General features: G+C 52.1%; 1 protein-coding gene across 2 annotated transcripts; it reads left to right on the top strand.

Moving 5' to 3' along the window:
• The first annotated feature begins 3,491 nt into the window (after positions 1-3,491).
• Positions 3,492-10,602, top strand: LOC111150747 (cellular repressor of E1A stimulated genes 1). Of its 2 annotated transcripts, none has more exons than XM_022508327.1 (3): positions 3,492-3,845; positions 6,841-6,960; positions 8,198-8,547. In XM_022508327.1, exons 1-3 carry the CDS (start codon positions 3,492-3,494, stop codon positions 8,384-8,386), a joined length of 663 nt encoding a protein of 220 aa, XP_022364035.1. In that variant the 3' UTR covers positions 8,387-8,547. The 2 variants fall into 2 exon arrangements, 1 of the variants encoding a protein (XP_022364035.1); XR_002640813.1 differs by lacking the exon at positions 3,492-3,845 and adding an exon at positions 10,419-10,602 and having other exon boundaries at positions 6,247-6,960; positions 8,198-8,382.
• The last annotated feature ends 2,090 nt before the right edge of the window (positions 10,603-12,692 follow it).

Below are 12,692 nucleotides of genomic sequence, written 5' to 3'. Positions count from 1 at the left end.
TCTAGCTAGCCAACTCACGGTTTTCCTTTCTTCTGATGACAGCTTCACCTACATAAATAGCTTCCATTTGCCCAGCAGATACCCATGCCTGGGTCACGTTAACAGTAACACGCTGGGTTTGTGGTCCTTGCCTCCCCTCACGACGGTGGGACCTGCCTCCCTTCTGAGCCTTCCTATCACAGGGGCTCACAAGTGAGCTCGCCCTCTGCTGCTAAGACCACCGCTACACACAGAGGTACGAGGGCCCTTCCCCTGTTGGCAGAGCCTTTAGTTGAGCCACTTTCGGGGACACCATTGTCCGGACGCTGCAGATCCGTGCACCAGCCCCGGCCGCCAGGCACAATCAAGGCGGGGGCTCCATGGTAGCCAGACATTACTGCCGCCATATGCACTTTCAGTTTATGTGGTTGAGGGTTTCTTAGTCTCTCCTTCCCCTTTCCGTCATGTTCCATTTCTAGACGAAGGCATGAGACCAGGGGAGGGTATAGAGTTGGGCTGGAGGAGACCTACAGATTGCGGATGTTTTTCTGAGTTCCTACTGGCTGGGTTCGTAACTGAGTGCCACCGTCCTGTGACTGCAACAGCTCCATGTCCTCTCTGGCCCACTCACATTCTGTGCCAGTCCCCCCCCTCCAGTGACGCGATGCCACTCGGAGAGTCTTGCGAAGTCACATAATCTGGCTTCCGTGTTGCTGGACCGCTCTCTCTCTCTCCCTCCGCCACTTGCTTCAACGCAGCCACCAGGACGTAAGCTGCCCTACGGAGAGGCAGTGTGGCAAGGGGGGCGGCGGTTTGCAAGCAGCAGCCGGCAAGAAACAGGCCCCAGATGGCGGCTCCAGCCGCTCCTGGCTGAGGGTTTTCCCTGACACTCCAAGGAGGAGGGCCTGCGGATGGAGAGCTGAAGCACCCCACGCTACTCTCCAACGTCTCCGTCTACTCAACCTCCCTCCCCACTGTTGATGTTGGAAGGCTCTACGGCGAAGAATTCCGTCGGATGTTATTAATTCCGTTGGCAGCCGTTCCATAAATATTTACTGAGTGCCTACTCTTGTGCCTTGGGAATACAGGGCTGGGTGAGATAAACAGCATTCTTGTTCTCCTGGAGTTTCGGTTCTAGCATTAATGAGTAACTATGTAAATAAATGCAGTTCCTACAGAGTGTGATAATTGCAAAGGAAGAATCGAACAGTGTTGCCCACTGGAGAGTAACTGAAGAAGGCCTGTCAGAAACAGTGGTCAAGGGGTGCCAGGGTGGCTCAGTGGGTTAAGCCTCTGCCTTCCGCTCAGGTCATGATCCCAGGGTCCTGGGATCGAGCCCCGCATCGGGCTCTCTGCTCAGCAGGGAGCCTGCTTCCTCCTCTCTCTCTGCCTGCCTCTCTGCCTACTTGTGATCTCTGTCTAATAAATAAAATCTTATAAAGTGTTCAAGGAGGCATCACGGGGAGTGCATCTGACTAGAGATCTGGGTGGCCATGCCCCCAGTTGAGGTAGAGCAGGGGGGTCACAGGCAGACAGTCCCTGGGGACAGGTGCTTAAAGCTAGGGGGTTTGTAGAGCTCACAAGCTCAAGCACAGGGAGACCAACTTCAGGCACCTGTTTGGCCACGGAGCTGTACTAGGGCCTATTGTTATTTTGTGTCCCAGCGTAGAGGCATAGCAATAAACAAAAAGTGTATTTTTTGTCCTCTTGCAAAAAGGTCATTGGGAAACTCACAAAAGGTCCATATTTTGCATCTTAATAGATTATAGAGCCCACAGAGGTGTCAGATATCAACCCAGTTTCTCATTTCAGCTGAGAAAACTGAACCCCAACAAGGCGAATGGAAGTTCTACGGTCCATGGCTTGACAGTGGCAAGGCTGAGATTAGAATTCCAAGCGCGAATTTATGTACACTCTTTCCTTAACAGGTTAAGGCAGTTACTCAGATTACTCGGATTTCTTTTGAAAATTACAAACCTGATTTTCCTCCTCTTAAATTCCTCCCTCCTTAGTTTTCCATCTAGCTTGAAGCTCTTCCAAATTCAGTTGTTAAAAAGGAAACCCACTGTTATTAAGGGTTGTTCACACTTTTTTGGCTACCAGAGGGGACTGAAAACCTCCTATTCAGAGTAAAGCGTCTTCTTTCTTCACACAAATTCCCACCGAGCTGAGTTTGAGACAGAAATCAGCGGCAGGACTTCGGCTCCCACACCTGCTGCCCACACCCGCTCACATGACTGGCCCAGGGCACGAGTGGAATGACTCGTCTCTATGGAACTCAGCCGCGGAGGGCCAGGTAACCGCCAGAGCCGGATTTTGGAGGCTGACAAACAATTCATCGTGTGTGACAGTTAAGGTGGGGCTGCGGAGCGCAGCCAGGGACAGGAGGGTCACTTCGAGGAGAGTGACCAAAGCTCACAGCATAAAGCACGTGGGTCCGGGTCTGAGCTCGTCGACCCATTGCGGTAATGCGTAATAAGGCGCAGGGAAGAGCAGTCCGGGGCGGGGAGGTGGCCCTGCTCACGGCGGCGGGAGCGCCTGTGGGCGCAGGGAACCGGGCCCCAAAGGCTCCGGCACGAAGCTTCTTAGCCGGAGCGGAAAGAAGTGCTATTCCCACGCGCGAGAGGGTCAGCAGAGCGGAGAAGCCTGAGCAACCACGGACCCTCCGACGACTCAGCGGGTCCCCAGCGGCCTCGGTCAGCTCGGATCCGCGCGGGGGACACTGCGGGTGGACTGCAGCCTCGGGCCTGGGGAGGAGCCTGCGGGGCCGGGAGCAGCCTGAAGAGTCCTAAACTCTGGGGCTCCTGTCCGCCCCCACCGGATCCCGGTGCTCTTCGCTGCGGACGGCGAGGCCCAGCGGACGGGCAGCACGGCCGGCGGCGTCTCCCGAGGCCTGTGCGCGTCTTTTCCCAGCAGGACGACACGGGCGGGTTTCGCGACTTCTCTGGGCCTCCGTTTCCCCGTCCGCAAACAAAGCAAACTCCACGCGTCGGACGGTGCCGCGGTCCAGGAACCGGCCGGGTCCGCGTCCGATTTCGGGCTGGTCTTGGGGCGCTGGGACCCAGCCGGTCCCCTGCATCCCCGCCGAGCGGGCGGTGCGCTTCTTCCTCGGCCCCGCCCCCGCCCCCGCCCCCGCGCACGCTCGCTCTCCCCCTCCCTCCCTCTCAAGTACACCAAGAAATAAAATATTTAGGAAAAAAAAGTGCGGCCGGGGAGGCGGAGAAACAACTCTGGCCGCCGCAGGTTGCAAGGCTCACGGAGGGGCCCGCCTCCTCCGCCGCGCCGGACTCCGATTGGTCCCCTGGAGGGGGCGTGACTCGTGGTCGCCGCCGTGGGCGGGGCCTGGAGCGCGAGGCTTCACGTCGACCTCGTCCTCCGCCGCCCCGGACTCCGATTGGTCCCCCGGAGGGGGCGTGACTCGTGGTCACCGCCGTGGGCGGGGCCGGGAGGGCGCGACTGACCCTCGAACCCGGTGGGTCGCGGCGCCGCGCACTCGCTCCCGGGTCACGAGCATGACGGGCCGAGCCGGAGGGTCCGCGCGCGCTCTGGTCGCCGCGCTGCTGGCGCCGGCGCTGGTGGCGCTGCTGGTGGCGCCGGCGCGGGGCCGGGGCGGCCGGGGTCACGGCGACTGGGACGCCGCCGCGCCGCTGCCGCCACTGCCGCCCCGCGAGGACGCGGCGCGCGTGGCCCGCTTCGTGACGCACGTGTGCGACTGGGGCGCGCTGGCCACGGTGTCGGCGGAGCCCGCGGTGCGCGGCCGGGCCTTCGCCGACGTGCTGTCGCTCAGCGACGGGCCCCCGGGCGCGGGCCGCGGCGCGCCCTACTTCTACCTGAGCCCGCTGCAGCTGTCGGCCGGCAACCTGCGGGTGAGCGGGCGGGGCGCGGGGCGCGGGGCGCGGCGGGGCCGCTGGGGTCCGGCGCCCGCCGCTGCGGTGGGCTCTTCGCCCGCTCCCGCCGGCGGGACCCGGCGCCGCGAATCGTCCGGGGGCTCCGCGGGCGCCGCTCGGAGGCTCACGGGGCCCTTCTGAGCGCGGAGTTGGGCTCTCCGCGGGTGCCGGGCGTAGCCTCTGGGGCCCCGTGCCACGGCCTTCCTGGGAAGGAGCGGGGCTGGGGCTAGGTCCGTGGGCTCGTTTCCGCCCGGCGCGCGCCAGGGCCGGGCTCGCCGCAGTCCGGGGGCCTCGCCGCCCCGCTCTGCCGCTCGAGGGCGAGAGCTGTGCGGAGTCCGGGACAGGCTGCGGGTGAAGAACCCGCGGCTCAGGCCGAGTGACTCGCCGCGCCGCGCGGGGTCCGCCCGCCTTCCCGATTCGGGTCGCGGAAGGGCGGCCGTGACCGGAACGTGCCCCCAGACCGGCTTTCTTTGGCGCACACGCAGCTCGTTGCGTTTTTCTTTGGAATCGCAGCGGCTCCCCCGCACCCCTTGGCCGCGGGTTCACGCCCTGGTTCCATCTGCCTGGAGTCAAGTGCGCGTTAGAAGCACCTGCTTCTCCTCCGGAGATGGTGTCCGTCAGGCCGGCCTCGTGCCGGGCCGTCCCAGCCCCACTTCCCTGTCCCTGGACGCGTTTGTCACCAGCCCAGGCGGTCCTGCACACAAGCTGCTCTGGGAGGGACTGAGCACATTCTCCCCTGTGACAGCGCTTCGTTCCGCGTCCCGTTTCCTTAGTAGCTGTCGTGGCCTCTTACTGCGGTTATAACTGGACTTTATCACGGGTGTGCGTGCGCGGGAAAACAGTCTGTGCGGGGTTTCCGACATCCACAGGGGCGTCGGACTGTACTTGTGCGTAAGGGGTGGGGGAGGGTCTGTTGTCGTTACCAACATTCGAAAATGGAGACTCCAAATTAGTTTCTTGGAAGATCTGTGCCGCTGGGGACCTGAAGCAAAATCAGAAACCTCTGCTCTTTGTAAAAGACACACGCCTCCATCCATCCCGTCCCTATTCCCAGCCCACCCCACTCAGGCATTTGCCCAAAGCAGGCTCATTCCACGCCAGCGATGCTCAGCCTTGGCTGGAAACACAGTCACCCGGGAAGACTTTAAAAAATAAGTGCCCGGGTATTGTATTAAAAACATGTTTTATTAAAAAAAAAAAACAACTCCCCAATTCCTCCCTGATCCTTCTAATGAGGGAGGGGGATTGAGAACCACTGCTGTCCACGATTATATTTAAACTCTCACTGATAGGGTCACCTGTTTGTAGGAAGGAGGACAACTAAGACCCATGTGCAGGGAGTTACCTGTGCCCAGCCGCTAATGGCTGCCAGGTAGAATTCCAGCCCAGGTTTTGGACATGTCTAGAGAGATGGTGTAAGGAACCTCATCGGGATTTCAGGTTTCCAAGATGTCAGTGAAAGGGTGTGGCCACATTGGAATTAGTCTGACTTGATCCTGTCATTTCACCAGTCAGGTTGATTTATACCTTGTTTTCCTCCTCCTCCTGACCTCTGTCTTCTCCCTGTCACTCTACCTACCAGATTTATAGGCACAGAATACCACATAGCATTTCCCTCTGCCCAGAGACCTTTAACAACATCTGGCTGTCTAGAGCTGCGAAAGATTCACTTGGGATGTTTGCTCGAAGTACAAATACCAGGCCTGGGAATGGAGCCCAGAAATCACCATTTTAACAAGTTCCCCATGCAGGTGGTTCTTGGAAAGCACAGACAGATGCCAGCCTGCAGAGCACAGTCCTGGCTCCTTAGCTTGGACTTGAGCCCCCCTCACTCCCCCACCCCCTGCCACCTCTCCTACATCTTCCCACCCCCCCAAACCTCTTTTTCAAGCAGATTGGGTTTCTCATTACTGACAATCATGTGCCATATTTCCCCAGTTCTGTTTTTGAAATTCCCATTACCGTTAATATATCATCCCACTTCTGTCCTGATTTTGAGTATCTTATAAGGCTCCCTGTAGAGTCCATATTACTCCAGGCTGTGTTGACATCTTAAACTCCAAATACACCTAACTGTACCATTCACTTGATAGTCAGTTATGTATTGTCTTCTGATCTCTTCTGTGTCATTTTGCATTATTTAAGTTTTGTTTATGTCTGACTTTTCAGTCGATTATAAAGTCACAGAGAAAGGAGAGACCTTTTTTTGGTCTCCTAAGGCTTCTTGCCTAATAGTGCACAGACAGTTTGGCTGTTTGGCTAAATGATTTCAAGGAGCTCTCTTGAAACTCGTTGTTTTGATAGGTCACCATGAGATGGCAGAATTTTCCACACAAGCTGCTTGGAGTTTAAAGTACTAAATGCAACATTTGAATTTTGCTGTGATCTGTCAACAGTGCCTTTCCTAAAGCTGATTTCTGAAAAAGAAGGAAGAATTTTGCTTGCCTCACTTTTTGAGTCTAAGCATTCTTCTCTTATTGCTAAAACAGGAATGAACAACTTCTCCAATTTTGAAATCACACAATTTCTGCTAGCCTAAGATAACCACAAAACATGATTCAGCAACTTTCCTGGTTAAATTGTACAATTAGTTAGTTGAACAACTATGTATTTTTATGCCCTAGTTTCATACTAGAGTCTAACCCTTTAGATCTTTTGACGAAGGTCTAGACCAGCCTTGTATTTAGGTGATACCATAATCGTAATTTCCCTGGTGAATGTGAAACATTAACAGTTTAAGAAAAGAGAGTGGCTTGGTTAATTTTTAATATAGGACCCTAGCCCCTGCTTTTTGGGAAGAAGAGTCAAGATCAATCTCTACCCAACTAGTCATTTTCTCAAATGGTAGGTGATGTTTTACAGTTCATTGTTTCCTTGAAGAACACTCAGCTCTAGGGACAATGTGCATGTGACTTGTGAGGTTGACTCCAGAGACAAAGCCTCACGTGCCAGGATCTTTATTTTCTCTATACAGGAAAATCCACATGCTACGCTGACCATGTCTTTGGCACAGACAAACTTCTGCAGGAAGCAGGGATTTGATCCCCAAAGTCCCCTCTGTGCTCACATAATACTGTCAGGAACCGTTACCAAGGTGAGTAGTTAACAAAAACAGAGATGGGTTTTAGATGAGTACATCTATTAACAATAAAAGAGATACCTTTTTTTTAAAATTTAAGATTGTATTTGAGAGAGCAAGAGAGCACAAGCAGGGTGAGTGGCAGAGGGAGAAGGAGAAGTAGGCTCCCCACTGAGCAAGGAGCCTGATGTGGGGCTCCATCCCAGAACCCTGAGATTGTGGCCTGAGCCGAAGGCAGATCCTTAACCCACTGAGCCACCCAGGCGCCCCAAGAAAGAATTTAAAAACAAAATGAAAATGATTTGTGATTGAGATACAGAGTGAGAATATGTTCTAATGTGTGCGTTGATGAAAACTAAAGGCTTAAATTGGTTGATTTCGTATAGATGTTCAATAAGATATTTATGCAGAAAACGAACGAGTTTTTGAAGCTGAACAGATGTAACAGCTTCTCAGCTCCTCTGTAAGGAACACCTGTTCAGCCAGAGCCCTCTGCTGCGGGCCATGTTGTACACTGCCCGGTATTTCCCGTGTGGGGCTCCTTGTCTCCGTATGCTAACAGTGGCTTAGGGCTGGGAGCGGACCCTGTATGCTGAAATACCAGATGTGAACTTAGCGCAGTGAACGCTGCGAGGCAGAGGGCCAGGTGTCGAAGCACCAACCCCACCGCCCTGCCGGCAGATGTGCTTCTTGACCTTGCCGATCACGATGACCCGAGACAAGTCTGATCAGCGGTCTGGAGGTTCTGTGTGGGTGCCGCTGTGCAGCTGCGTTTCACGAGTAGGAGAGAGGTGGGAATGGGGCAGGGCAGGGAGGGTCAGCCGATGCTCTCGATGCTCTCGAGTTCCACTGCGGCTCTCGAGTTCCACTGCGCCTCCCGAGACCTTCGTCTGTGGGTTTGCCTCCGCGTTGAACACGGGCTTGTTACGGGGTCCGTGGGCCGACGTGACACGACGTGAGCACCCCAACATTTCATCCTATGCCCTGTGCCCGTTACTCTGGTAGCCTGGAGGGACTGCCAAGCAGTGGAAGGTGGACCTCATGATGATTCCCCACCTCAGGAGATCTGTACCCCCGACATCTGAGCTCCTGGATGTTTTCCGTTTTTCTGCATGCTTCCTGCAGTTTTCTCTTGATTCCTTGAGCTTGTAACTAAAGAAACTCTTCAGGATTCTAGAATCACGCCCCCTTAGCAGGCCAGAACATAGAGTGTGGTTGCCATGAGTCATTCATGTCATGTATAACCCTTTAGGTGAACCAGACGGAAATGGGCTTTGCTAAGCATTCCCTGTTTGTCCGACACCCTGAGATGAAAACCTGGCCGTCCAGCCATAATTGGTTCTTTGCCAAGTTGAATATAACCAACATCTGGGTCCTGGACTACTTTGGTGGACCCAAAATAGTGACACCTGAAGAATATTATAATGTCACATTTCAGTAAGTATTTACACATCTTTCTTCTTTCGAATACTGCAACTTTGATTAGCAGTCCTCAGTCTTTTAAAGCGGGGGGAGGGGGGTTTCATTGTTTCGTATACCACAAACTGACCCTTTTAACAACCTGGTAAAACCTATTACACCCCCTCAGAATAATATATTTAGGTGTATAAAATACATAGGCAGTACAACGAAAGCCGACTCTACTGAAATACATTTGTAAAAATATTTTTTAAATGTGTGGTGTTGTAATATGTTGACTTTTTAATGAACACATTAAATAAGATTTAATAGGGAGCCTGTAACATTACTGTACTTTCTGAGTAGTGAGGACTGAGTATTTTATGGCATTTGCCACAACCCTAATGTGAGGTGAGAGTATCTGCTTTCTTTATTTCTGTGGCTGACCGTCACAGATACGTGTTCGCTGGGCTTTGCTGTCCACATTCATCACGGAAGAAAATGATAAATTTCAGTTAAAGCTTAATGAAAATGAAAACATCTGTTTTCCATCCAAGTTCACAACCCCTGAGCTCTGTCTATAGGCTTGAACGCCAGGTTGAAACCTTGTTTTGAGGTGATGCTTTGGGGCCCTGGCTGACCTGTGCTGGCCTTTTCCCATGAGAATCAGACTTGGGTGCTCCTGGACTGTGAATGGTGCACATCTGAGTGCGCACGTGGCCCCTTTCCCATCAGCCTCAGTGCTGTGAGTGCTGCGGGTGCCGTGTGGGGTACCCACCAGGAGGTGGACACTTGGGGCTGGAGGAGGTCAACCCCTGAGGGGTTCCGGGAGAGAACGAAGAAGAAAATAGCCTGAAGATGGGAAAAGGACAGGAAAGAAGGGTGTGATTAGATCCTTTGAAATTAGATCAGGGTTCAAATGAGGGAATACAGAATGCAGTTTTTTCCCGGTGACAAGGTGGGTGGCCTAGCTGCCCTCCTCCAGGCCCAGCGGCTACTCCGTAGATTGTAGCTCACTTGGGGGCTTATATTCCAGCATTTCTTTACTCCACACTGAACTGTGGACTTCCCATTGCCCTTGTCAATTTCTTCATCAGCAAAGCTCAGATTTCTTTCTTTATTTCTTTTATTCATTCATTAATTCATTCCCAAACAGGGTCTAGGACAGTACGTGGCTCAGAGCAGGTGGCTCCTTCTCAGGCTGATAATTTGAGACAAAGATTCTCAGCTTCTCTGGTTGAATGAGGAACCAGCAGTCACCGCGTTTATTTTGCTTCCGAGCATGCAGGAGGCGAGGCACAGGCTAGCGATTCTCTCCTGGCCTGACAAAGCCACCTTACTTCATAGGAATAGAGAGGCAGCCCTTAAAACATGATGACCTGGCAGTGAATTATCCAGGAGGATGGCCAGTAAGATGACAGACCCATGACACAAGGTTAATGTTTGCTTTGACATGACGTGGCGATCTCTGAAAGACATTATTTGTGTATAAATAACATGCCCAAGGGGAATGCTGGCTTTAATAAGAAAATAAAACTGTGCTTCCCTGTAAGTCTCCATGTTGAGTGAGTGGGTGGCATAGATAAATTTGAGGTTCCCATTTTTTTATGCAGACTAGGGAGCCTTTTGTGCAGCTCAGAGATAAGAGGGAGCATTTCCCCATCTTGAGAGGAGAACCAAAGTCTAGACCAGGGTGTCACCCTGTCTGAGGCAGGACAGAATCCTAGGGAGAGGCAGCCATGAGGCTGACCTTTCAGAGTTCAGCTGACTACGGTCCATTTCAGACAGTTGGATGCCGCATCCCAGAGGCTGTAGCAGAGGGCGTTGTGGTTGCACTCACCGGGGAGGGGTGCTAGCTGACATCCAGTCTCCGAGGCCAGACCCCACACCTATAGATACCTATAGATACCAGAACCCAGGCAATTCTTCCATATTCTGGGTGGCTGAAATTCACTCAAAATCTTAAGCTTCTGGATCAGGAGTTGCTTGAACCATTCCCTAGAAGGATGACCTGGTAAGATCTGTCAACCCAGTTTAACGAAGTAAGTCTTCTTCCTCTCTCTTCCCCTCTCCAGGTGAAGCAGAACACGGCGTCTTGAACAACACCCCGGAGGTGGCTGTGGATGGCTTATGCACACCTGAAGGCCTTAATGTTTCTCTGTAGAACATTTCCCAGATGGGTTTGTTGGCTTTGCTTGCTTGCTTGTTTACAAAATAGAGTTGCACTATTCCTGGATTTCTTGGAAGATGTGGTTGCTAGAATATATATATATATATATATATATATATATATTTTTTTTTTTTTTTGCAAATTTTGAAGCCATTTTCTTAAAGGGATATCTTTCATTATGATCAAGGAAGTTTTATTCCATCCATTCCAAATAGTTTTCCAGCAGTGCTCCTTGAAGAGAAGCCAGTGCTGGATTTAGATGGCCCACTGGCGTTTGAAGGCGTTGGAACACCTGTTCTTACTTCCTGGAAGCCACAGTGCTGGGGAGTGGGCCTCAGTCCACCATGGCTGTGCCCAAGCTGCCTGACCCCGGCGGTGGGGCTGACCTGTGTGACTGTGCATGTGCGTAATCATGCCAAACCCTCCTCCTTGTGGTCCATTTGTGCCTGACAGTCTTGGGGAGTTGTTGATCCAACATAGGGCAAAACTATTTCTTACAAAGTTTTTTTTTTTTTTTTTTTTCACTTTTCAAATTAAAGTGATAATTGCCTGGAACAGAAGAAGTTCATAAACCTTTCCTGAATTTGATTTCCCCATTAAAGTGGACACTGTATAATCTGTGTTCTCCACTCAAAATACACACCCACATATATGTACACTTTATTTTTATTCCCCAAATGGGCTTGCAAAAGAAGAAAGGATGCAGGGAATTTTGTGTGTCATTTTCTGGTGTTCTGTTTAAGTAGAGTTTACCAGACATAGACCAGCTTAAGCCAGTCTCCAAACCCACTGCCCCCAGCTGCACTTTGTGGCTTTTTAAAGAATGCCGCTCTCAGCAGGGGGCCGCAGCCCCTCAAAATCTTTAAATGGCTTCTGTGCTATTACTACCTGTCAGGTCATGAGGGAGGAGATAACGTTGAAGAAAAAAAATCACATTTCTTCAGAAAAGAAGAAACTGGTTTTATTATCTGCACACATGGTTTCAGAAGATGAGGGAAGACCCTTCATCAAGAGGCATGTCAGGAACCAAGCTGCCGGATCCTTACGTGGCTAAGAAAGGAAGAGGAATACGCGTTGTTATGTTTTAAAACTACAAAATGAACTTACCTAAAATCTAGTGAACAGCTTCTGCTTAAGAAAAATGATTTATATTGAACTTGCTAAAATGGGCTTTTCACTCAAAATAATTAAAAGCATTATTTTCGTGAAGTGTGTTGGGTCTGTTTTCTTCAACATGGATGTTCGTATTTATTACGCTTTCACTGTCTGCTGTTGAAACCCTTTTGCATTTTTGTTTTAGCAAAGCTGTTGGCTGCCTTCCTGCGGGGCTTTGGGTGCCGAGGGGACTTGGGATAGAATCAGACTGAGGGTGTGTATCTGCTTTTCTCCCTTTACTCACTGACGGTGACTTCTCCCTTCACCACTTGGTGCTGTATGAAAGCCTCTGTGTTCGGGTAAGATCCAGTTATCACCCGGAGAGCCAACCACTGTGTCACTGCGGGCGCTGGCGCTGGCTCTGCCCTTGAGAGTATGTCTGTCGTGCTCTGGCTGACCACCAGAGAGCACCGTAGACCCCTCTATGGAGATGCTGGGTTCTTGCCCTCGGAGCCGCTCAAGTCCCCAAGAATGACACCGTGGGCCAGGTTAGGCGAGGATGGCCTTGATGAGGCCACACCGGGGTAAAAGCAGCCCGGTGGGGGCAAGAGGAGAAGCAGGGGCCTGGTCTGCTGCTGCTACTGCTCAGCTTCCATGGAGTTCCCACTTCCTCCATGTCGTTTCCTTCAGGGCCCCTTGTGCCCACCTGCAGCAACTGAGGGTCGGAGCCCTTGCCTTTACCAGAGGGGATGAGTGTCTCAAACGAAGACTGGATTTGGCAGAGAACGAGGTAGGCCCTGATCAAGAAAAGAGAATTTAAGATAGAAAGGTAATGGCTGGGACGCCTGGGTGGCTCAGTTGGTTAAGCGGCTGCCTTCGGCTCGGGTCATGATCCCAGCATCCTGGGATCGAGTCCCACATCGGGCTCCTTGCTCATCAGGGAGCCTGCTTCTCCCTCTGCCTCTGCCTGCCATTCTGTCTGCCTGTGCTTGCTGTCTCTCCCTCTCTCTCTCTGACAAATAATTAAATAAAATATTAAAAAAAAAAAAGAAAGGTAATGGCTAAGGAGCCTGAGACTACCGAG

Source organism: Enhydra lutris, unplaced genomic scaffold (assembly GCF_002288905.1).
Source record: "Enhydra lutris kenyoni isolate GAN:26980312 unplaced genomic scaffold, ASM228890v2 scaffoldscaffold24, whole genome shotgun sequence".
Taxonomy (NCBI): domain Eukaryota; kingdom Metazoa; phylum Chordata; class Mammalia; order Carnivora; family Mustelidae; genus Enhydra; species Enhydra lutris.
Note: the sequence above shows the minus strand (reverse complement) of the source record. Positions and strands in the feature narration are given on the sequence as shown.

Excerpts from the sequence above, each read along its gene's own strand:
- LOC111150747 (XM_022508327.1), top strand. The coding sequence starts at position 3,492 with ATGACGGGCCGAGCCGGAGGGTCCGCGCGCGCTCTGGTCGCCGCGCTG. Across the intron at positions 3,846-6,840 it reads TGTCGGCCGGCAACCTGCGG|GAAAATCCACATGCTACGCT; the intron begins GTGAGCGGGCGG and ends TTCTCTATACAG. Across the intron at positions 6,961-8,197 it reads TGTCAGGAACCGTTACCAAG|GTGAACCAGACGGAAATGGG; the intron begins GTGAGTAGTTAA and ends ATAACCCTTTAG.